A 25,742-nucleotide genomic window follows, 5' to 3' on the forward strand; every position below is an offset into this window, starting at 1 on the left:
ATTTTGCCTTTTACAGCGTTCCCTGGTAGCAGTGTAGCTGCAACAGGTCCTGTGCTGAGCTCAGCACGACACTTGCAAAATAGAGGCATAATCCTGGAACTGTAGCCTTGTTTCTAGCTTGATTTGGCCATTCTGCCATCAGTGAATGTGCTGAGGGTCAGAAAATTGATGGTGGTGTGCCACAAGCAGCCACTGCCTGAGCCAAGAGCCCCAAGCACACTGCTGCTGTCAAAGATTTCCCACAGACGAGCGGTGCTGCACTTGTGCCACACCAGCACACTGCGGCAGCCCTGGTGTTGCTCATGCGTTGCTGCTGGGGGAGCGCTGTGCGCCCTTTCCCCGCACAGCCTTCCTCAGGGCGCCCTGCACCTCCTGGTTGCGGAGGCTGTAGATGAGGGGGTTCAGCATGGGCGTGACGATGCAGTAAAGCGTGGAGACCAGCGTGTTGGCTGCCAGGGAGTAGCCAGAGCTGGGCCTGTTGTAGTTGAGGTTGGCTGTCACAAAGTACAGGGTGACCACCAACAGATGGGCAGAGCATGTTGAGAAGGCCTTGCGGCGACTGGTGGCCATGGGCATCCTGAGGATGGTGGCCAGGATGCGGAGGTAGGAGATGATGACAAGCAGGAAGGGGCTGAGGCCCACAAAGACACTGGCAGCATGGAGCGCCACTTCGCTGGGGTGGGTGTTGCTGCATGCGGCCCTCAGCAGCGGGGGGACGTCGCAGAAGATGTGTTGGAGCTGGGCAGTCCCACAGAAGGAGAGCCTGGAGGCCAGGAGGGTGTGCACAGCCGAGTCCAGCATCCCCCAGAGCCAGCACCCAGCAGCTGCTGTCACACAGACACCTCGGCTCATGGCATGGGTGTAGCGCAGGGGCTGACATATGGCTGCGTAGCGGTCGTAGGCCATGACAGCCAGGAGTGCACACTCAGCCCCTGCGCACCCCATCAGGAAGAACATCTGTACCAGGCACCCGCGGTAGGAGATGGTCGCCTGTGTGCGCAGGACATTTGTCAGGATCTTGGGCACCGTCACCGATGAGTAGCAAATGTCCAGGCAGGACAGGTGACTGAGGAAGAAGTACATGGGGCTGTGGAGATGGCGATCCAGGGACACGAGGGCAAGAATTGCAGAGTTCCCCAGCAATGTGGCCAGGTAAATGGCCAGGAAAAGCACAAAGAGGAAGGGCTGGCCGTGGGAGAAGCCCAGGAGTGTGAACTCTGTCACTTGAGTCTGGTTCTCACCTGCCATGCGGCCAGCTGGGTTCGTCTATGGGCAGAAACAAGCACTGGGAGAAGGAGGTGGTGATTGTCAGCCAGGGGACTGGAGCACAACCACCCGTGAGACAATGGTTTCACTTGTAGAATGGCTTTGTTCCTATTTCCATACTGGTTGAAAGCTTCCCGTGTTGGGCTTTCACAAACACTAGAATTTTAGAGTCCAGAGAGCTGCTATTCCATGTTGGATATCTGTCTGCAAGAGAATCACACAGAAGAAACCAAGAACAGTGGGCATCTAAACTAACCCACACCTCCTGGATTCTCCTGCCAGCCCAACGCCCTGTCTTGATGAGTACACCAAGCATGGCTTTTTAAACTCCTGGTTGCACTTGTCATGACTACATGCTTCCCTGCCTCTTGGACAAAGCCACATCATTCCTTAGCTGCCACAGCCACTAAACTTGCTCTTCCCCAGCCACCAGGTTGGGGATGTGGTGTTGCCTTGTACCAGTTAACAGAACATTTTTTTTTCTTTATCTTGTCTCTTGCTCCGCCATTTTTTGAGGTGCTTTGCTCTGTGATAACCAGCACTTAAAAAAACCTGAAAGGTAAGATCCCCCGTTTGGCTCCCCAAGGCGCTATACTGTCACACAGCCACAGACTGCCCTGCTGCGTTCCAGCCCTGTTTGCGCCCTTACCATTACGTAGATGGCTGTAAGCCTCTCTGGATCCTTTTCCTCACCAGCTGAGAGCAGCCCCTGGTTCAGACTGGCTGCGAGCAGTGCGTGCCCATGCCGAGTGGGCATTCCTTTATTGCACTCTTTTTGCAGCCTCTGTTTCCTGATCCTATAATAAGCTCTGTGTCTGAAATTTCAGAACTTGAGGAGCTGAGCTGTAACATCATGTGAAAATAGGGAAAGCTTAGGCAACAACTCTGCACAGGAAGGAATACCCTGCGTGGAAAGTCAGCATAGATCCTAGAGGGAGCTACTGCCTCAATGAGGGGAAAATCCGTGTCAGAGAGAATGCCTGAGGCTGTAGAAGACAAATAGCAGTAATTACGAGGCCTGTATGTCTACAAGTGACTCACCATATGGTGTTTGTCAAGCCGCAGGCGAATTTAAGCCATCAGAGATCTCCTCTGGCCAGAGCCTCCTGATCTTTCTTCCATTTTCCTATTTCAGTTTTCACCCTGACACAAGAGTTTTGCTTACTGGCATGTGAAGCTATGATGACCATGTCCACATGCTGGATGAGACACGGGGAAGCTGTTATTGCTGATGAACCTCAGCCAAGGGCTGTTGAAAGTGGTGCTTGCTGGGTGCTTGTGGCCAAGGCTGCTGCTGCCCACCACGCCAGTGTCATGAAGCCCAGCAGACGTAGGCTGCAGTACTTTGGTGCACGATATGGCCTGGTGCAGCAGCCTCTGTGAGTTAACCTCTGAGAAAGAAGTTAAAAACCTCCCGCAGTCACCTTGGCTTGGGGTTTAGGACTGTTCCAGCCAGCACTTGGCACGGGCACGCACTGCTCGCAGCCAGTCTGAACCAGGGGCTGCTCTTAGCTGGTGAGGAAAAGGATCCAGAGAGGCTTACGCTCACCTACGTAATGGTAAGGGCGCAAACAGGGCTGGAACGCAGCAGGGCAGGCTGTGGCTCTGTGACAGTACAGCGCCTTGGGGAGCCACAGGGGATCTTAGGGCTGTCTGTAATAAAATCCTGCTCTCCCTGTGGCGCCCTTTCTTTGGCTCCATTCAATTCTCTCCATAGATACTAGCATCCTAAACTATTCCTGAATCAGAGAATAAGGGAACTGGCCAGTGTACTGGCCATCGCTGGGCAAGTGTTTGCCAGGAGCTGTGGAAGGACCAGTGCTGACTGGATTCTCACTGACAGCTCTGGGCTATGGCTGGGGTATGAAGGGGGATTGCACATCCCTGAACTCAAGGGTTTAGTTCCCTGCTATTCTGACTGGGAAATTGTACACTTCGAAATAAGACCTGCCAGCCTCAGAACAGGGCAGCCGTGCGCAGCTTTTCCTTACAGGTGACTCTGACAAACCTCCTGTGGTCAGGACTCAACAGCCTTCCCAGAGAAGCTATCCATTCATGTCCCTCTCCACTCACTGAACATTAAAGATGTCACCTGATGGCTATGCAGAGGCCCATTGCCATTGTAGAAGACCGAAATGAATAAGACAAAAAAAAAAGCAATCATTCTCTTTCTCTTCATAGGTGTGTTTTTAGCAGCTGACGTCAATCATCACTTCTCTTCACAAGATTAAACAACAAGGTTAAATTTCTGGTTAGTACCCTTGCTTTACACCCGTTAACCTGTTTTTAATTTCTCTGTCCCAAGCATGTAACTACATATCAGGCGTGACTTTAAAATGTTGAGCAATGGAGAATTCACTGCTTCTGTTGGTTTTTTTTTCTGATAGCTACTTACCACAAGAAACTGTCCAAGCACTGTTAGAAATTGTGTGGCTTTTTCCTGTTGGAATTGCTTGAACATGAGCTCTGTCTCAGTCATAATTTTCAGGTCTTTCTCGTCCAGATGAAGGACCCTCTATTCTAATAGTATTTTCTCCTTGCTTCTACTTGCGCACTGTGACCAGTAACAGTGTTCGCTGACTAGAAGAAGAGCCAAGTTCTGATTAATTTCTCTCTTACTCTCCAGTTTTTCAACTTTAAAAAAACCAATCTAATATTGAGAGGAAAATTTTCAGTCAAAAGATTAATTCCAGCATAATGACATCCAAACTTGTTACTTCATCTTGGATGTGGGGTGCTACAAGGCTGAGAAACCACTGCCTGGCTGAGCTCTGCAGCAGTCTCCCAGAGCAACATATTCTTTAATAGGGTGGGTTTTTTTAATTACTAATTTTCCATACATTGGACAGTAACATAAGGACTATACAATCCAATATTCTGGAAATCTCAGACCCTCGCTCTTCCTCTAGCCAGCCCCCAGCCAGAGCCGTGTGTGTTTTGATGGACGAACAGCCCAACTCGTTTGGCCCAGTGCTGCAGCCAGGAGCAGATCTAAGAGGGGTGGGAGCTGGGAGAGACAGCAGCAGTGTTCCCTAGGAATCATCCCCTGTCTCCAGCCATCCCTGTCTGCAAAGCTGCATAATGTGCACATTGATCTGTATAAATTCAAGTTATGAATGTGTGGAATTTCACAGCCCGAAGGCAGTCCGTGGTTTTGTTAGGGCACCAATGCCTCCATGGTGCAGGTGTGTGAGGGAAGGCTCTGTCCAGGACCTTGCTGGATGCTTTTACTGCTGACCTGTTAGCCAGAGGCAGGAGCCTGCTGACAAATTACGGAGAAGCAGGCACCAGTGATGGTGGGGACTTGCCTGTTACACAGGAGGAACAAGGACCCAGTGACCAGACTGATAAAAGTAAGAATAAATCTAATACTAGGAGGTTAGGCACGTAAGGGCTAGTCATCTGCTTGTGCTCCGAACTGAGGCTCAACACTTGGAAATAAGAGCAGGTGAGCAAGAGATGTGCGAGCCCATCGCATGCTAGCAGCGAGCCCGTGGTAGGGACACAGCAATGCCATGTAAGTCATTGTATTTGCAGCAGCAGCAGGGAACTGTTAGTTCCGCTACAGGAGGGACGGTGCGTTCTGCACAGCTGCAGATCTGTCAGCTCTCCCTGTGCTGACAAATTCAGACTGGACTGGGCATGAAGCTACAGGGCTAAGTACAGCCAAAGCAGCCATGTAGAGGTGTGACCCTAATTTTTCACCCTGGTCTGGAGCAATGTTGCTGTCGGTAGACACAGCCACATGACGAGAAATGCCAGATTTAAACCCTTTGTCCTCAGACATCCTGTACACAAAGAAATAGGAGACATGGTAAGAAAATCTCCCTTTCTACCTTGAACTGCACAGGAACGAGCCCTGAAAGTCTCCATGTTGCCTCAGCTCCTTTCCTCTATGTCTCTGACTTGCACTGAAGGCAATTTCTCATGGTAACTAATGACTTGCCAAGTATTTCCCAGTCTGGCTACACCTTTGCCCACTGCTGACCGGTCCAGAAAGGGTGGATGGGAGGCAGAGAGTGATGCCATGAGTGCTAGGGAGGTAGCTGGTTTCTGTCATTCTCCCTGGGAAAAGAAAGGTGCCCCTGACTGGTGCGATGGTGATGCGCTAGCATGAGACCCAGCTCCCAGCAGGGTGCCTTACAATCTCCAGTGTGCACTTCTGCATAGCTCCAGCATTTTGGGGTGCATTATGTCCCCTTTCTCATACAGGAGGCCAGATGTTCTCTGTACCCACCCAGGGAAACCAGCTGCTCCTGCAGGAGGATGTGGCTTTCCTGCCAAGCCACCCCATCCCATTTGCACTCAGGTGAGCCGCCCAGATAGCCTGGAGCATATAGCCAGGCGAGGGAAGGTCCTGAGCCTTGGGTATGGTCCAGTCCCAGTTTGAGGTGATAGCTGACCTGAGGGAGCTGGCATTAACACAGGATTAATTTCTCCTGAAAAGGACTGGATTGTTTTGTTCTGCATCACCAGCAGCCATCACCTGCTTGCATTCCCCAACCACCCAAGCATCTTGGGTGCCAGTACAGGGTTTGCCCCCAGTCAGTGTGCCGATAGGGACCCCTGTGAAGGGTCTCACCATGGATGAGACCCTGCCCCACCACTGGCAGCTGTCCTGTCCTCCTGGCTCTCCCTTACCTCCATGTCCAAGAGCAAACAGTGGATGGCATCCAGGGCTTGCTAAGAGGAAAAAGCTAGCAATGTCACCACATGCTGTCCAGTTCTCTTACCTGCATGAGGAAAAGCCTGTGTGTCCTCAAGGCTTTCGAGGGGAGGGGAGGCTTTTAACCCTGCGAGGGCCCTGGGGGAGAGGCTTTCAGAGGTAGCTCTTGTTCAGTGGCGGGAACAAGAAGCAGAGGAGCATTCCCCGAATCAGCCTGCACAAGTGGGAGCTGAGCCCACAGGACAAAGCCCTCCTGCCATAGAACCCACCTAGATCTCCTGTTCTGCTCCACACTGTGCCAAGTGTGGGCCAGCCAGAGCTCTCCTGCTCCACACCTGCGGCAGCTCTTGGCGTGCCTAGGCTGCAGTGCAACTGGCCATGCCAGGTGCCATGGAGGGCGGCTAGCTGGAAAGCAGAGAGCTGCAGTCCCTGTGCCCTGAGCAATTCATCTTTACCCCGGTTTATGCATCACAGGGCTATGAGCTGCCACACTGGCCAATTGCTGCAGAGAGGCAGCGATGAGGAGGGCTGGGCATTGGCCATACTTGCAGCAACAAACCTGGGGCAACGCAGCCGTAAGGTGACTGCATGGCAACTGCACCGCATCCGTGCTCCAGCTGCACCACATCCGTGCTCCAACTGCACCGCATCCATGCTCCCGCCATCTGCCATAAACATGCCCACCCAGCCCAGGCTGGGCAGGGCTCTCTGGGGTGGAGAGTGTGGTCCAGGGGACAAGGAGAGAACATGGCCATGGCAGGATGTCATCTGGCAGCAGTTCTGATTGGACCTAGTTAAGGCAACAAGCAGAAAGCTGTGAGTTCTTGAAGAGCTAGGCAGGAGGATTGCATGGACCTACATGGTGAACACTGCCTGCTCTCAGCCTGCTCTGAGGAACGGAGCCATTCCTGACAGAAACAGCAGGTTTAGCTGGAGTTCAGCACACAGTGCCATGGAAAAGCAAAGTGGGAAGCCCAGGAAATGTAGAGACTGCAGCAGGCAGTGAATCTGAAGATCAAGGCTGAGACGTGGTTGTTTCTGCAGCAGGAATACAGCGTGCCTTTATTGCACTCTTTTTGCAGCCTCTGTTTCCTGATGGTCGGGCAACGGGAGCTGATCCTATAATAAGCTCTGTGTCTGAAATTTCAGAACTTGAGGAGCTGAGCTGTAACATCATGTGAAAATAGGGAAAGCTTAGGCAACAACTCTACACAGGAAGGAATACCCTGTGTGGAAAGTCAGCATAGATCCTAGAGGGAGCTACTGCCTACGGGAAAATCCGTGTCAGAGAGGATGCCTGAGGCTTTAGAAGACAAATAGCAGTAATTACGAGGCCTGTATGTCTACAAGTGTGTTTTCAGGGAAGCTGGGCTGACAGGGTAGACGGACCATGACAACAGAACTTTTCGATACAGTCATTTGCTCTGAGTTTACAAAATCATACCTTTCTCTTGTGGTAATGACGAACATTTTCCTACTTCATATAGAAACTCAGTGGCACCGCATTCCAGCATGCCTCACAGGATTTTAGATGAAGGTGCATGCTGGCAGCACTCAGAGAAACTCCCTCCCACACTGATATGTGAAATAGGGCTTTGCTGAGACTATTAACACTTGGCACAAATGTTAAAATATTCTGAAATCTTGCCAGATGCCAGAAACTTGGTGTTCAGTTCTGGTAATCCATGTCCATTTTCTGGTGTAATATCTTCAGGACAGCCTTTATGAGAGGCAAAATCAATGTTTGTATCCTTCTCGGGTCTACTGAGGCATATCAAATCTAGCCTTGGGGACCCAGTGAAAAAAAAAAATCTCCATGAATTTGTGAAGTGTTAATTGAGTTGATTTTTAAACCAAAGCCTAAATTTGGGTGTTTAACCACGAGGGTTGGGCCCAGATCCCGTAAGTACTCAGCACTTCTGGAAGTCAGACTCTTAACTGGGTGCAGGGCCCTTACCTTGTCCAGTGCTGCGTCCAAAAGCCAAGTGTACTGCTGTAAAACCGGGCACTTCTGCAAGTCATCTTTCCCTCCTTATTTTGAGAGATGCGTTTTTCCAGCTGAAGGATTCTTTCCTAAGCAAAATCCACCAGCTTGTATCGCAGCTCCCTACAGCACTACTGCCAGCTCTCTGTTAATGATCTACATGTGTGCACAAACGCTTTCTTTGGACACAGAGACAAGGAAAACAGGGCAATTTGTGGTGTTCAGGGTGGTAGGAGTCTGCCTGCTGGATCCAACCCCTACTCAAAGCACAGCCAGCTCCATGGTTAGATAAAGCTACTCTGGGCTCTGTCCAGTCAGGTCTGGAAAACGCCTAAAGTCAGAGATCCCACAGCCTCTCTGACACCCTGCTCCACTGCTTAACGATCCTCAGAGTGACTGTGTTTCCTTACATCCAGGTGGAAGGAAACCTCTTCAACTTCCAACTCTGAAACCTCTCGGGGTTTTAGTTGATGGCAAGCTCAATGCGAATCAACAATGTGTCCTGGTGGCCAAAAGGGCCAACCGTATCCTGAGGTGCATTAGGCACAGTAGAGCTAACCAGTCGAAATAAGTGATTGTCCCGCTATATTCAGCTGCGCTTCAAGTACTGTGTGCAGTTTTGGGCTCCACAGTGTAAGAAGGATATGGAAATATTAGAATGTGTCCAAAGGAACACAACAAAGATGCTGAAAAGAATAAAGGGCATGACTTACAAAGAATAGTTGAGGATACAAGGTTTGTTCAACTTAGAGGAGACTGAGGTGACCTCAATTGCCATCTACAGCTTTCTTACGAGGGGGAGTGGAGAGGGAAGTGTTGATTTATGTCTGGTGTCAGGTGATAAAAGGCAAAGGAATGGCTTAAAGCTACATCAGGGGAAGTTCAGATTGGATATTAGGGAAAAGTTCCTCACCGAGAGGGTGATTGAGCGCTTGAATAAGCACTCCAGGGAAACTGTCATGGCCCCAAGCCTGTCCGTGTTCAGGAAGTGTTTGGACAATGCTCAGCTACATAACTGTGCTGGGTTTGTGTAGCAGGGGGGACTACAGTGGCAGCTTCTGTGAGAAGCTGACAGGAGTTTCCCCATTGTCCAGTGGACTTGGCCGGCTCTAGGTGATAACGTATTTAAGGGGAAAATTTAAAAAAAGAAAGAAAAAGGAGTGAAGAAGCAGAAGTGGGAGCAGAGAGGGGGAAGGCGCGAGCCTTGTGGGCCTTGGCCCCTCACCCTCTGGCCTCCCGCTGGGCGGCCGACTGGGCCCGACTCGGCCCTGCCCGGCTGCAAGGAGTGGAGAGGAGATGAGATGTGAAGAGAACCTGAGAGGCGTCTGCCTGCCGGTTGTGAAGGATTTCTGGTGAGAGGAACGGCTGCAGATGCCAAGGGCAGTGAAGAAGGAGGGGGAGCAGTAATGCTGCTCCTGCCCAGAATTCCCCTGCAGCCCCCTCCATGGGTCCTTTCCAACTGAGGACATTCTATGACTATGAACTTGAAACCTCCTGTCTGAATTTTGCCTGCTGCCGCCCATCCTCCCTCCGTGCCCCATTGTGATGAGTCTGACATGGTTTTCTTGATAACCCCTCCATAGGTACCAGAAAGCTGCTATTTGTGCCCCCCAAAGTTGTTCCTTCTATAGGCTGAACAAGCCCAGCTCCCCCAGCCTCTGCTCACAGGGCAAGTGCTCCAGCCCTCACCATCCTGGTGGCTCTCCACTAAACTCTTCTGAGTTTGTTGGTGCATTTCTTGTTTCAGAGAACCCAGAACTGGGTGCAGTACCTGGATATGGCCTCAGAAGTACTGAGCAGAGGACATAACCACTTCCCTCATTCTACCCTCCTTGGTTCTGGTCACACTGCCCGGGATGCTGTTGGCCACCTTTGCTGCCAGGGCACATGGCTCACTCTTGTTCAGCTTGCTGCCCGCCAAGGGCCCCTAAGGTTTTTTTTTTGCAGAGCTGCTGCCCCTCCAGGGATCCCCAGACTGTCTTGTTGCCAGGGGCTTTTCCTTCCCATGTGCAGGACTTGGCATTTGTCCTTGTGGAATTTCATGAGGTTCTTGCTGGCTTATTTTTCCAGTCTGTTCAGGTCCCTGGACAGCAGGCATGCCCTTGAGCATATTGACTAGTCCCCTCAATTTGGTGTCACCTGCAAATTTGACAAGAGTGCACTCTGTCATCTCCTTCATATCCCTACTGAAGATGTCAAACAGCAGAGGTCCCAGGACAGACACCTGTGATGCTCTGCTTGTCACTGGCCTCCAGGCAGAGCATGACCTGTTCACCACCACTCAGTAAGCCTGAAGATCAGACAGTTTTACACCACTGCCTTCACTGATGCTGTTGTTGCTTTGACACAGGCAGGCTGAACGCACTTTGATCCTGCATTTTCTGCACACACATCTACTGGCTGGGCGAACTAAACCACACAGCTGAGCAGTTTGTCAGCGACAATGTTTCTCCCTGCTGGCTGCAATGGTCTTGTGCTCTGTTTTTTCCTCTCAGTGATTTTGACTGTCACTGATGCAGTTTTGACGGTACTAAAACTGCACTGTCCACTGCAGATGGACAGTAGTTCAAACGGATTTAGTACAAACTGTAGTAGCTTGTGCTTGTGTGTTCTCTTTTTCCTCTGCATAGCCCTTTTAAACAATCACCTTGACAATGTTCTGTATGATTTTCTTATAAATACCACATTTGTAACACTCAGACTTATTTGAAGGGGTTATCGTAAAACACTGTGTTACTATGACATCACTATAGTTGAGTGTCCTGAGCTTCCAGTTGCCTTATAGCAGCCAGACATTGCCATAATGGAATAGATCCTGTGGAGGTCATCGAGGTGGTTGGGGTTGGAACACAGGACATGTAAGGAAAGGCTGAGATGGCTTTGTTCAGTGTGGAAAGGAGAGGGCAAAAGGAACACCTTACTGTGGTCTGCAGCTGCCTAATGGGAGTTGGGGGAGATGATGGAGACAGACTCTTCTCACAGTTGCACAGCAACAAGAAGAGGCAACAGGCACAAGCTGTAACAGGAGACATCCTCACTGGACATCAGGGAAAAAGCCTTCAGGCACTGGCTCAAACTCCTGGGAGGCCATGGACTCTCTGTCCCTGGAGATATTCAGCACTCACCTGGCCACAGCCCTGAGCAACCTTTGCTAATGGATCTTGCTTGGAGCAGGGCTTGGACCAGGGGCTCCTTTCCACCAGCACAAGTCTGATTTCTGGAATGAAATTCTCATCAGGTTTTGTAAGAACAATATTTCAGATCTTTTCCCATTGATTTCCTCAGGGAAATCAATATCCTTTGGGACATTTTTTTTTTTTTTTTTTGCAAGTAACCTGCCAGAGTTGCCTGTTAGCCAGACCAGGCAAGAAACAAGAATAAGCAAAATTAGTCATTTCCAATTGGCCTACCCAAGATAGGACAAAAGCCTCAGACTGCATCTTGTGAGAGTGGTAATGGATTATTGTCCGACTTTTTTTTCCTAATACTTGACAAGGAGATTTTTTTGGCTGAAGAAAATTGCATTGTCTCAATCTTTTATTCAGTTTAATTGACCCTTCATATTCATATTTTAGAAGAAAGGGCAAAGAGGATTGCACCTATGTGATCAAACCATAAAACTGTCCAAAGCTGATCTGATTTACTTGTGTTTGTCATTGTTGAGCTAAGAGCATGCACAAACTCAAACACTGTGATCATGCAACGCAAAGTGTCTTGTTACCCTGTGGTATCATCGCATTGCAGGGTTTGGGGGCAGGTTTAACACCTGCACAGCATCCTGGAGAATGGAAAGTGGGGTCCTGACACTAGCCCCAGGGTCAGTGTTTTGCCCTGGCCAACTTGTACTCAGAAAGCAATAAGGAAAGTCTTTCCTGTCACCACTGAGCAGCCCTTTTGCCTAACGATTGCTGCCTGGTACCTCCTGGACAGCTATGGCACCTGCTGCTCCCTCTCCATTGTCCCCTCTCCCTAGGCCAGCTCCATCCTCCCACTGCACAGAGCCAGCCCTCTGAGGCTTTTCACCCAGGTCTTGGCCATCAAGTCTGCCTCAGGGGCCAATTAGTGCACTTTAAATATGATGCTTTAAATAGAAAGCTGAAGTTTGAGGGAGAAGTTTTCTTGTTTTCAGTTTGTCTACTTGGCGCCCATTCCCCACAGGCTTCTCTCCACAGAGAAAATGCCACTAGGGTTTCAGTGCCAATTACTAACAGCCTAGAGCACTTCGCTTCCTCACCTGGCATGTTTTTGTGAGACTTGTAAACAAGGCACAAAGTGGGCTATTAAAAGTTTGAGGCAGTCACCTGTGCAATAACTTTGAAGCTGTTTACACCTGCTGTAATCCATTGTCACAGTGTGGAAGCAGTTGAATGGGACATGGAGAATGTCTTTGTTCTATGTAGACTTCCCACCCTTGAAATGTTCACAATCTAGACAAAAACATAGTTGTTGAAGTGTTAAAAGGAGAAAAAGGTAAATAATTTAACAGTGCTTTAGCAGTCAATATGAAATACGTAAATGACGGTGAGCTTTATGTAAAACACGGACAAAGCTGAAGTTCCACGGCCGTTCGTAATACTGATGGTGCCTCTGGCCCAAATTCCTGCTCTACTCTGAGGCAACGTATCTATGCCGTATATGTATACCACAGCCATGTCAGACAGGTGTGACAGATTGTTACAGGTATGAAGGGCAGTTTGATATCCTTGGCTTTTACCAGGAGCTGCAGGTTCCTGACCCATCTGTGGGGCAGGTACATAGGGAGATACAGGTCCGTGTTTAGTGCAAGACCCACTCGGTGACCGATGTGAGCCAGACCACAGCTGCATATCTAGAGTGGGCACCACAACAGGTGCTGCAGCAAGAGCAGGCTGGGGCCACAGTGTCCGATCTGAGCACCTGGGAGTCATAGAATCACAGAATCATAGAATGGTTAGGGTTGGAAGGGACCTTCAAAGGTCATCTAGTCCAACCCCCCTGCAAGGAGCAGGGACATCCCTGACTAGGTCAGGTTGCTCAGAGCCTCATCCAGCCTGGCCTTGAACATTTCCAGAGATGGGGCCTCCACCACCTTTCTGGGCAACCTGTTCCAGTGTTCTATAACTCGCATCGTAAAAATTTTTTTCCTAATTTCTAATCTAAATCTACCTCCCTCTATTTTAAAACCATTACCTCTCGTCCTATCACAACAGGCCCTACTAAACAGCCTATCCCCATCTTTCTTGTAGGCCCCCTTGAGGTACTGGAAGACCACTATCAGGTCTCCCCGGAGCCTCCTCTTCTGCAGGCTGAACAGCCCCAACTCTCTCAGCCTGTCCTCATAAGAGAGGTGCTCCAGCCCTTTTATCATCTTCGTGGCCCTCCTCTGGACCTTCTCCAACTGGTCCATGTCCTTCTTGTGTTGGGGGCTCCAGAACTGGACACAGTACTCCAGGCGGGGTCTCACCAGGGCAGAGGAGAGGGGGAGAATCACCTCCCTCGACCTGCTGGCCACGCTTCTCTTGATGCAGCCCAGGATGCGGTTGGCCTTCTGGGCCGCAAGGGCGCATTGCCTGCTCATGTTAAGCTTCTCATCCACCAGCACTCCCAAGTCCTTCTCCTCAGGGCTGCTCTCAATCCATTCCCCGCCCAGCCTGTATTTGTGCCTGGGATTGCCATGACCCAGGTGCAGGACCTTGCACTTGGCCTGGTTGAACTTCATGAGGTTGGCACGGGCCCACCTCTCCAGCCTGTCAAGGTCCCTCTGGATGGATACCTCCCCTCCAGCGTGTCGACGGCACCACACAACTTGGTGTCGTCGGCGAACTTGCTCAGGGTGCACTGTATCCCACTGTCCATGTCGCCGACAAAGATGTTGAACAGGGCTGGGCCCAGCACGGACCCCTGAGGGACACCACTCGTGACCGGTCTCCACATGGACATTGAGCCGTTGACCACCACTCTCTGAGTGCGGCCATCCAGCCAACTCCTTATCCACTGAGTGGTCCGTCCATCAAACCCATGTCTCTCCAGTTTAGAGAGAAGGATGTCGTGCAGGACAGTGTCAAAAGCTTTGCACAAGTCCAGGTAGATGATGTCAGTTGCTCGTCCCTTGTCCACCGATGCCGTCACCCCGTCATAGAAGGCCACCAAATTGGTCAGGCACGATCTGCCCTTGGTGAAGCCATGTTGGCTGTCACCAACCACCTCCTTGCTCTCCATGTGCCTTAGCATGGTTTCCAGGAGAATCTGCTCCGTGACCTTGCCAGGCACAGAGGTGAGGCTGACCGGCCTGGAGTTACCTGGGTCTTCCTCATCTCACAGTATGACGCTGGGCCAGGGATTTTAATAGAAATGTATGTCTTACAGTTTTAGATATGAGGTTCATTTACTATTGGAGGGATTTAGCAAGAGTGTTTGTGGCAACACTGGAGGTCAGGACATAGTGGTGCTCACAAGAAAGAACTGGTCAGGCACGTAAAGGCTGAGGGTAGCCTTAGATGCAGTGACCACAACATGGAGGAGTTCAGAATTCTGAGAGGAGGGAGAAAGGCAAAAAATGTAAGGGCCTGAGCACCTTAATGCCGGTAACTGGTCTCACCTGGGATGTCCACTCACACTCTGCCCATGCACCCAAGAGCTCCATTTCAGCTCAGCCCTGGACCTTAATCCCTGCTATCACAGGCAAAATAATCTCAGCTTGAGGAATTTAACTTAATTTATTGCCAATTAATATAACCTTTTAATTACTGATTCAGACATGGAGGAAGAACCAAGATGACAACTAATTAAAGAAACACTCAGGGAAACACCTTTCCTTCCCTTTCGCAAGCTCAGCTTCAGTCCAACACCTTTTTTCCCCTCTTCCTAGTCTCAGCTCCCCTTGTTGTCCCTGCATGCCATGCTCAGTTCCTTCTAATCTCTTTTGTGAGGTGACTGGCAGCACAGGAGGTTAGGGTCAGTGTGCTATGCTTTCTTTTGCCACTCATTGCTTCTTACTCTTTTCTTTTATTGCTCTTTCCTTCTTATTTCCTCTGCTTAGTCATGGCACACCCATGGGCTGCAGTCCCCTCAGGGGTGTACCTGCTCTAGCGTGGGTTGCAGCAAAGGCTGCAGTTCCTCAGACATGTCCCCACTCTGATGTACTTCCTCCCTGGGCTGCAGTCCCTTCAGGAGAGATGGGCCAATGGGAATTTCATGAAGTTCAGTAGAGGGAAATGCAAATTGCTGCACGTGGACAGGAATAATTCCATGTGCCAGTACTCAACTGGGAGGCCAAAGCAACTTTGCAGAGAAGTACCTGGGTGTCCTGATGGGCAGCAAGCTAACCATGAGCCAGCAATGTACCTTTGTGGCAAAGAAGGACAACAGCATCCTCAGCTGCGTTAGAAAGAGCATTGCCAGCAGTTCGAGCGAGATCTTCCCCCTCTGTTTGGCACTGGTAGGTACTGACCAGTTCTAAGCTCCCCAGTGCAAGAAAAACTGGAGTCCAGCATGAATATGATTAAGAGATTTAAGCATCTAACCTGTGAGGAAAGGCTGAGAGATGGGACTGTTTAGCCTTGAGAAGAGGAGGCTCAGAGGGGTTTATCCATGTGTGTAGATACCTGACGTGAGGCAGTACAGAAAGCAGTGGTGTACAGTGAATAGACAAGAGGCAAGAGGCACAAACTGAAATACCAAAAAATTCACTTAAACATAAGAAAACTTTTTTTTTTCTCTGCTAAGAGAAGGTCCTGAGCAACCTGCTCTATGGGAACCTGCTTTGGGGCGGGGAACCTGGACTAGACAATCTCTAGAAGTCCTTTCCAACCTCCAGCCTTCTACAATTCTACACCTCAGATACCTGTGGTGGAGCCTGTACATCACGGGCGAGGTCTCCAGGGTGTTGCTGCAGTAGAGCACAGCTGCAGAGGATGCATGGGAGAGCATGGGGGTCTGTGAGTGGCAGGTCAGTCCTCTCCTTCCTCCCAGCGCGGCCATAGTTCAGACCATGCCCACCTCAGGGGCTCTTGCTATTCAGTATTTCCCGTTAAGCATTTGATCTATCCTTTTTTCCAGTAGCTGGTGTTCAGCTCTCTCCAGGGCTGTGGAGAAGTAAAGTGCTGATTACAATAAAGACAAGTTTCATCTCTTTAACTGCATGAACCACTTGTCATTCTCATAAAGATTCATTTTACTTTACAGTTATAAAATACCAAAGAATTAATGGCTTTGGTCTTACACCAGGTCTGTTGTTTTCGCATAGGAAAGACGAGGACCTAGTAAAGACAGAGATGCCTGAGAAAGAAACCATAGAATAAAATCACAGGCAAAATAGAAGTAATACTGTTCCGGGAGGACAGCATGCTAAAGAGATTCAATCCATCTCAGTACTGAAAGTACCAAGGCACCAACAAAGTCCAGTCTTGGATTGTGAGGGTACCAACCATGTTCTCAGTGAGCCTTTCTGTGTTAACCACCAGTTAAACTGCCAGAACTACACTAATTGTGGGTTGGACATACACATGTCTTCTGTGAAGGAACAGGCATCTCACCACTTCATACATTCTTCAAACCTATCAGTAAAATAACAGAAAAATTATGAAATCCAGAGCAAGAAGCTAAGAAACCAAGTTATTATGTGCTGAAGCGAGATGATGCCAGGTACGGAAGGCTGGGGTGACAATACATGTGCAACTGCTGCCACAGTGAGGGAATCAAGTGGTGCCGGGATACGTGTGAGTCTCTGCAGTGTGTTCTCAGTCCCTTTCCTCACCATTCCTAATGTTCAGTTGCCTTTTGACCACTCCTGACTGTTTCACTGAAAACAAGTCACGTTTGGGCGTGCATCTTGTGGAGGGACAGAAGCCCACAAGGGCATATGAAAACTGACAAATAAACATGAAATAAAGTTGCCAGAATTCAGTTCTCCTTCCCTATGTGGCCCTACAAACATCCTTCCCCTGATTAGAGAGCTAAGAGAGGAATACAACAGCTCCGTGAATTGTGAACAAAAGAAGTGGCAGAATGGGTTCATTCCATTCTAACTGCAGAAAAAAAAAAGGGCTCCCTTTGCCTGGGATAAAAATCCCAAGATATTAGGATTTTTTTTTTTTTCAAATAAAAGGCTTTCTATAAGAAACAGAGACTAACCATGGTGCAAGGTGGCAACTACTAGGTATCTTTCCACACTGGATGCTTCATTTGTGTTCTGGCACGTGCCTCTGGCAAAATAAATTCTTATTTATACTTTTAAAAGGGTCTGTTGAAGCAACTCACCACTGGACCTGAGCCCCCACGGGCAACACCATGCAGAGACAAGAGACTCTTGGTGATGCTGCACTGCACTTTACGTGGGTGGCACTCTGACGTAACACAATTGTGACTGCAGGCTCAAGAAGATCTGGAAAACATTCTGCAGAGAAAACAGATTGGAGGATGATCTGCAGGCAGCTCTGTGCCCACTGCATTTTTCAGTGTCTGACCTGGTGTACTGTCAGTGGTGAGTCTGGGTCCTGTCAGCAGGTGAGAATCCCTGCAGCAAGTATGTCTGCTGCCCTGTTCTGGGACACGAGTCTTTGAGCCCACCCAGCTATCGCCATGCTTAGCGCAGATGAAAGTCAGGGTTGGAATGATTTCTCAGACTCATAGACTGGTTTGGGTTGGAAGGGACCTTTAAAGGCCATCCAGTCCAACCCGCCCACCATGGGCAGAGACATCTTTCACTAGATCAGGGTGCTCAGAGCCCCATCCAACCTGGCCTTTCCAGGCCTGGGGCATCCACCACCTCTCTGGGCAACCTGGGCCAGTGTTCCACCACCCTCAGCATAAAACATTTCTTCCTCATGTCCAGTCTGAATCTCCCTCCCTCTATTTTGAAACCATTACCCCTTGTCCTGTCACAGCAGGCCCTACTGAAGAGTCTCTCCCCATCTTCCCTGTAGCCCCCTTTAGGTTCTGGAAGGCTGCTATAAGGTCTCCCCGGAGCCTCCTCTGCTCCAAGCTGAACAGCCCCAGCTCTCTCAGCCTGGCCTCACAGCAGAGCTGCTCCAGCCCTCAGATCATCTGCGTGGCCTCCTCTGGACTCGCTCCAACAGGTCCATGTCCTTCTTATGTTGCGGGCTCCAGAGCTCCATGCAGCGCTGCAGAGGGGTCTCACCAGAGCGGGGCAGAGGGGCAGAATCCCCTCCCTTGCCCGCTGCCCGCGCTGCTGGGGATGCAGCCCAGGGTGCCGTTGGTTTCTGGGCCACCAGCGCCCGTTGCCGGCTCATGTTGAGCTTCTCGCCCACCAGCACCCCCAGTCCTTCTCCTCAGGGCTGCTCTCCATCCATTCATCTTCCAGCCCGGATTTGTGCCTGGGATTGCCCTGACCCTTGTGCAGGACCTTGCCCTGGGCCTTGCTGAACCTCATGAGGTTCACATGGAACCACTTCTCGGGCCTATCCAGGTACCTCTGGACAGCATCCCTTCACTCAAGCATGGTGTCACAGTTTGGTGTAATTATTTTTACTGAGGGCCATAAAGCTCTGGTGGGGATGCACTCACTGTCCCCAAAATTGCCACTGCTATCATGTTATGCACCCGGTCCACAATGGAAGAGCTCAACAGTTTACATCCCAGTGTTACTTGTGAACAGAGAAGCAGAAAGACTTCAGGGGCTACAGACAATGAAGATTTCCACTTCTGCCCACCAGCTTTTCCTAACTCCCTGCTGTTTTCCACAGCTGGGAAAGAAAAAGGAGGCAGAGAAGGGGGGCTGGGAGAACAAGTTGAGAATAGGACTCCACAGAAGTTCAGATCATGTGGCAGAAGGGAGTCCTGTCCAAGTCTGAACTAAACTTGTCATCATAGAAGCCTATGTTCTTTAAGCGCAGTTGAATTAGTGCTTGAAGGCTGGAGGTGCAGTTTGACCAAAGTAAGCAGCTGACAAACACAGTGGTTATGACAAACACAGAACAGCTACTCCCCAATCCAGCAGCACTAGGAGGAGGGGACACTCCATGGAAATAGTGGCAGATCATATTAACACAGACAAAAATAAGCACTTTAAAAAAATTATGCAGGCAGTGAACTTTTGAAATTGGCTGCCACAGGGACCTACAGAAGTATACAGTACCAGCAGACTCAAAAACGAACTCTTGAACTGCATTTGCTGGAGATGCTATTTCCTGTATCAACACCGCGACTATGGATGTGTCTCCTGGAGAGAAACACGCCACTAACAAGTTGCTGGTGCAAAGACTGCCCAGAATCTGCTGTTGCATCTGAGACGCCTCCACTACACAACAGCTACACGAAACCCGAGGTGACTACAACAAACTACAGCTGCCATGCCTGCCCTTCTCCTGCTGTTTGTAAATGCCGCCCTCCACAAAGTGGTATAAGTCTTCTGGCTATAAAATCCTGAGACAGATGATTGTCGTGACATTTTTATTACCTGTGTCACCTATTTTATTACCTAGCTCTAAACTAAGTCTCTTTTGCAAGAGGTGCAATTTGCCGTTGGAAGCCACATGCAGCTCCATTCTGAGTAATGGAAAAAACGTAATGCCAGGAGACACTGCTGTACTTCACAGCCTGTCTGTACTCGCATCGTGGCTCATTAATATCCTGGCTTATTACGAATCGAGCCCAAAGCTTTCTGTTAGCTCCAAGCATTCCAATCCTGAAGAACCTAAACCCTGTATATACAGAACAGGAAGACCAAAGAGTAAGAGGAACATCAAACTGCAGGAAAAAAAAAAAAAAAAAGACCATGACTGTTATTTTTCCGTGATATGGAGAAAACAATTTCCCACTTATGCCCAAGACAGGTCAAGTAGGGGCTGGGTTTGGACTTATTAACCAAACTTAATCTTGGGCTTGAGAAGGTAGAAGTACAGGCAAGGAAAAACACACGACAGACCGTACTCCTGTCTACGTAATGATCCGTATTTGGTTCATGGGCTCGCTTGGGTCCAGAAGACAGACAACCACATCTGCACGATACGCAGTTCAAAGTCCCGGCAGATTCCAGGCAAAAACAGTTTCCATCTCTCCCCATCAGATCCTGATCCCAGTGACTAACACGACCAGGACACAAACTGCCCTGGCATTCAAATGTCTTTACATTACGCTCCCCATTGAGTATCTAGTACTTTTATTAGCCAGATTTCCTTTTTATTTGCTGCGCTTCCTTACAAAAAATCCCACATAAACAAAACTTGGCTTCCATATTTTCACACGGCACTTGGAGGCAGGGAAGAAGTCGGTTATGCAAGCTGTTGTTGAAGTTCAGTACTTAAATTTAAAACTGGACTATGTTTATCTTATCCTGAGAAAATATGTTCTACAGAAATTCTTCAGAAATGTGTCCCATTTCCTGAGTGCAAAGAGAGGTCTGGAAGCTAAGCAATTGGTTGGATAAATTACGTTAACAGGACTGCAGAGTTTCTGTGAAATATTGGAGCACTTCCTCTAGAGAGCAGAAACTGTATGGTTCAGCATCCTTTAGTCTTACATTCAGGTATCATGTTTCTATGTGAATAAACAACAAGCAGAAAGCATTTAAGCCTTAGTAAGATGAGGACAACAGCCAGAATACAAATATCTACTGTGCACGAGAAGGTTGCAGCATCAGACATTACAAATTCAAGCTAAACCAGCATTCAGATAACTTGCCTTTATTATTTTACAACATAATGCTTGGTGCTGAAATAAAGCAACTGAAAAACCTTATGAAAGAAGAAATAGCATAGGCTAGGCATTAACAAGATTTCTTAGGAAGGGTTTGACTCAAGTGTGGCAAAAAAAAAAGAATAATCGGAGGTTTCCATTTTTCTATAAGGACAGATCAGGGACAAGGAAGGGGGCAGCAAGAAGAGAGAAGTGAGAAAGGGTACAAAAAGTTGTTTTAAATTAAAGTCATTGGAAGTTACAAAATTAAAGGTCATCCACCACAGGACCAAGAGGCACCAGGAGGTGTACAAAACAGATGCTGAGTGTCACTAGAGAAGAAGTTAAAAAACATTTATTGAGAACTTACAAGGAGGGTAGAAAAAAAAAAAAATTTTTAAAGACTCCTCAAAATAGAGAGCATCTACTGTCATCTCTTAAATCCAAAGGCTTCCTTTGATATGAAAAATAATTTTTAACACTATCTCCTGCATCTAACTCCAAATATTTCAATATTAGATCTCCAAATAAAGGTCACAGAACATCTTTGGATTTGCACACCAAACACTGTCTAGAGAAACGGGACTGCACAGTTTTGACAGCCTCTACCCAGGTATAGTCTTGGTGGACCAAAGAAGTGTTAGTATGCACATAACAACAGCTAAGTAATGGTGATTGCCATCTGACAATTATTCTGTGAAAACACTCTGCCACTAAGGCAGCGTTATTTGTCCTTGAAATTTTAAAAGGGCCAGTTTCCCCAAATGTAATAACTGCAAGTAACTAGAAAAAAACCCCAAATATTTAAAATGAAAAGTGTAAGCTAGGAATTATCACTTAAAGACATTTAATTTAATTAATGACATTTAATTTAATGACATTTTATTTAACCGGGGTTGGACTAGATGACCTTTAAAAGGTCCCATCCAACCCAAAATATCCTATGATTCTATGACATCCCAAACTAAAATCCAAAAAAGAAAACACAATATAAGGAAGAAAGGTGAAAAAAAGTAGTAAGAGTTAATAGCTAGAAGAAAAATACAAATAACTTATGAGAAACTTAAGTTTCAGGGAAGCAATAAAATATCAGTTGACAGCAGCATTAAGTTCAGCAAGACTTCAGACCTGTATAAACGTATACTCAATCATGAGCAGATCCACCACTGGATACTGCTGCTGAAAACAAAAGCAGCAATGCAAAAATGCAGAAATACTTCGCAGATCCTTTTGATCTGTACCTGGAATAAAACAATCACTGCATTTAATCTCATATAATAGTACGGAAGAAACAAAAACGCTGATGCATTTAATCAAGGAAGCTCTACAGCAGCAATTCCTACAATCAAGTATTTCTCAGCCAAATGCCCAACACTTGACATAGTTGTCATAAACTAGGCAAAAAGAGTAACTTGCCTTTGATCAGTGACACAGTGAGGCACTAGTAAATTTGGGACTCAATTAACAGCTCAGTCAACAGCTTTAGTAACTAGTATCATCGCTGCTAGATATGCCTATCTTCAGAAAAGGGAGTCAAGCTAACAAACTTCTTGTCCCAAGTACATTACAAAGGTACCTTCACCAATACAGTATATCTGAATTTATCTGAAAGAAATTCACTTGGTACAACATGGCATCTCAATTTAAAAAAAAAAAAACAAAAAACAGCATTGTAAGAAACTATTAGGGGCACAGTTTAAGTGGATTAGAAACTCATACAGGAGCAGATCTCAAAATGCATCAAACACGAAAACATAAATAAGCATGTCAGAACTTTACATTGTACCTGAAAACCAAGTCCTCATGCACCACCGTATAATAATTTTATAAATTATCTGGATAACTAAATGACTTTATCCATATAATTTACAAAGGATATGGAACTAAGTGGTTCAATGCCAAGTCTACAGGCAATGAAGCCTTTGAGTTACCGTTAGACATTTTGTTACAAGGCTTAATGTAAAGAGCTCCTGGCAGCTCCTACAGCCTCTGTGTACCAGCATTCAGATTACCTTCTCCGGCTTTTTATTATGGATTCAAGAAATCCCCAGCTCTAATAGCCACTACCAAGTTGCATCAGAACCACTGATCTCATGCTCCAGGCAATTTAGAAGCACAAACCAGAAGATCCTTCGTGGGCACTAGAATACTCCACCCCTCTCTGCAACTTTCCCTAGGACTTCTGAAGTAAACTGGTCAGCCCAGACCAAGCTGAACCAACAGAATATGCTGCTTTCCTCTTGAGAACGGCTTCTAACCCTGGCCTCCATCAGATGCTTAAGATACGAATCACGATACAAAACCGAAGACAACCTTCTTTGTCAGCTTGGATCTGGGACAGCAGGGACAAGGGAGTTAGTGCTGCCCTGCTTACTGCTGCATTTTTTCATATTCTTTTGCCCCTTTCTCCTTACGGGACTGCAGGAACAAAGCAAATATCAAGAATCTGAGGCCTACTATCAGCAAACCCAATCCTATCCTAACTGGAACAGCAACCCCTTTTCCACCTAGCCCTCTGATGAACTCACCTGTACCACTCATATCCAGATAAACACAAGGGACCAGTGAACTGCATGGCTAGACCTCTATTTCAAGGTGGAGTACTGCTACTTGAGAGGCTTTTCCTAAAATGCTCCACCACCTGTATGCTGCATGAATAACAATCCCAGGCAGCACAACATAAAGTGCATTAGGCCTTTCCCCCCCGACACTCCTTGAAACACGCCATGGCTCTAAGTCTTCTTACGAGGCTGACCCAAAGAGTATGCCTAGCAGTTACTTCCAGCTCAGCAAACCATACCCCCGGGTAACTCAGGTCAGCTCTGTCTCTTCATCCCTGAACACGCAGTGGACACGCTCCTCTGCATTGTAATACACCTGCCCACAGCGCAGACGCGGCTCTTCCTGCTGGTACCAGAGCTGTTCATTGAACTCCGGGAAGAAAAACGCAATTTCTCTGCTGGCTGATGCTGGCGAATCTGTCAGAAAACAGAGGAAAAGGAGCTGAAAGATGCCAGTTTGGCACAACAAATATGTACTATGTTCCAAAGGGAAGGGCAGAAGCTGTAAAGAAAAGCACCAGGCTGAGTTGCACCAGGACAGGTGCGAATAGAGTCTACAAAAGTGAGCAAATGATTTGCTTTGGCTCCCAGAACGGAAAGCAAGAAAACGCAGACAAAAATCTATCATTCATCTGTCACTGAGCTCCAATCTTTGCCCAAAACTCAGCCAAGAAGGGCAGGTTTACCTGAGCCATGAGTGGTATTCCTGGTGTCAGTGAGGCCGTAAGCTCCTCGGATGGAGTCCGGGACGCTGTTTCGGGCTCGGAATACTTTGGTGGGTCCCATCAGGGATCTCCAGAGCGAGACAGCATTCTCATGTGCCAAGATATAAGCCCACATGGGGCCACTGAAAAAAGAACCAGGGAAAATCAAAAGTAGATAAGGTTAAAACAGAGCATAGCTCTTTCATTCTCATAAACAGATGAAGTGCAAAGAAGCAAGAAAGCGCAACTGCCACGGAGTGCTTTCTGGGAGGGGATACGTACCTACTATGTATGACACTAGACATGAGGCCATGGTTCAGAAGCAAAGCATTTGCATGAATGACCTCCCCCTAAGTGACAGTACCCACAACCTTCAGAGATGCCGCTCCACCAAGTACTACTGCTGTCACGGCAGAGTTGGTTCCTGACATTTCTCCACCCTCGAGCCCAAAGCCTTCCCCCTTCCACACCACAAGCACCAGGTCCCGACGAGATGCATCCCATGACGAGGTGGACCCCCCCAGACGCAGATGCTCAAGCAGGACAAGGGTTCACCGGCAAAGGGAAGCAAGCTTCCTCCTCGCAGCCCCCACAGCCCGGCTGCGGGCACGGCAGGTACCTGGCCATGAACTCCACCAGCCGCTGGTAGAAGAACCGCCCTGCGGGAGAAAGACGGCCCGAGTCACACGGCCCAGCTCCGCCGGCACCGCGCAGTCCGGCGGCCAAGCTCGCCCGTCCGCAGCGCCCATCCGCGTGCTCCCGGTGGCAGCGGCGGCCTCGCCCGCCCGGGAGGCCCGGCCCGCCTACCCGCGTGCTCCCGGTAGAAGCGGCGGCTCTCCTCCCGTCCGAAGCGCAGCTTCTTGGCGCGCACGATGAGGAACCGGTTGCTGAGGATGGTTTCGTGCACGGCCTGCGGGCAGAGGCGCAGCGGCTGGGTGGGCGACGCGCACCGGTCAGGGCGCCCCGGGCCGGACCGCCAGGCCAGGCTGCACCGGCGGGGCGGCCCGGTCCGCCCAGCCCTCACCTCCAGAACAAGCGGGTGGGCAACGGCATCCGGCTTCAGCAGGGCCAAGGTCAGCTGCAGCGGCCGCCCGGAGCGCCCCGCGGCCGCCATGGCGCCCACCTCGCCGGGCGGCGTCGCGCCGGTGACGGCAACTGGGGCGGGACGTCGCGCGCGTGGCGTCACGGCTGCGACGCACGGAAAGGGGAGAGAAGGCGGGGCGGAGCGCTCGGTGACGCGCGCAGCGGCTGCGGGGCGGGGGCGGGGCCTGAGGCGGGGCCCAGGGCGGGGCCTGAGGCAGCACCTGACGTAAGCGGGGCGGAGCCTGAGGCGGGGCGGGGCCGGGCCCGGGGCGGAGCCTGAAGCAGTACCTGACGTAGGCGGGGCGGAGCCTGAGGCGGGGCGGGGCCCGGGGCGGGGCCTGAGTCAGCACCTGACGTAAGTGGGGCGGAGCCTGAGGCGGGGCGGGGCCCGGGGCGGGGCCTGAGGCAGTACCTGACGTAAGTGGGGCGGAGCCTGAGGGGGGTGGGGCCCGGGGCGGGGCCTGAGGCAGTACCTGACGTAAGCGGGGCGGAGCCTGAGGCGGGGCGGGGCCCGGGGCGGGGCCTGAGGCAGTACCTGACGTAGGCGGGGCGGAGCCTGAGGCGGGGCGGGGCCCGGGGCGGGGCCTGAGGCAGTACCTGACGTAAGCGGGGCGGAGCCTGAGGCGGGGCGGGGCCCGGGGCGGGGCCTGAGGCAGTACCTGACGTAAGCGGGGCGGAGCCTGAGGCGGGGCGGGACCCGGGGCGGGGCCTGAGGCAGTACCTGACGTAAGTGGGGCGGAGCCTGAGGCGGGGCGGGGCCCGGGGCGGGGCCTGAGGCAGTACCTGACGTGGGCGGGGCGCGGCCCGGGCGGGGCGGGGCCCGGGGCGGGGCCTGAGGCAGTACCTGACGTAAGCGGGGCGGAGCC

At 49.8% G+C, this 25,742-nt stretch overlaps 2 protein-coding genes across 4 annotated transcripts; both read right to left on the reverse strand.

Moving 5' to 3' along the window:
• Window positions 1-300: 300 nt before the first annotated feature.
• On the reverse strand, window positions 301-1,248 carry LOC104485032 (olfactory receptor 5V1). Its single transcript, XM_010127283.2, has one exon. It carries the CDS (start codon window positions 1,246-1,248, stop codon window positions 301-303), a length of 948 nt encoding a protein of 315 aa, XP_010125585.2.
• Window positions 1,249-20,520: 19,272 nt separating this feature from the next.
• NME6 (NME/NM23 nucleoside diphosphate kinase 6) lies at window positions 20,521-24,943 on the reverse strand. 3 transcript variants are annotated; one of them, XM_086743567.1, is made up of 6 exons: window positions 24,818-24,943; window positions 24,601-24,703; window positions 24,413-24,452; window positions 23,776-23,936; window positions 23,329-23,506; window positions 20,521-21,769 (listed from the first exon to the last, which is right to left on the reverse strand). In XM_086743567.1, exons 1-5 carry the CDS (start codon window positions 24,905-24,907, stop codon window positions 23,340-23,342), a joined length of 561 nt encoding a protein of 186 aa, XP_086599693.1. In that variant the 5' UTR covers window positions 24,908-24,943; the 3' UTR covers window positions 20,521-21,769; window positions 23,329-23,339. The 3 variants fall into 3 exon arrangements, with proteins under 3 accessions (XP_086599693.1, XP_086599685.1, XP_086599678.1); XM_086743559.1 differs by having other exon boundaries at window positions 24,601-24,724; XM_086743552.1 differs by having other exon boundaries at window positions 24,601-24,943.
• Window positions 24,944-25,742: the final 799 nt, after the last annotated feature.

This window comes from Chlamydotis macqueenii, chromosome 1, assembly GCF_036417535.1.
Source record: "Chlamydotis macqueenii isolate bChlMac1 chromosome 1, bChlMac1.mat, whole genome shotgun sequence".
Lineage (NCBI taxonomy): Eukaryota > Metazoa > Chordata > Aves > Otidiformes > Otididae > Chlamydotis > Chlamydotis macqueenii.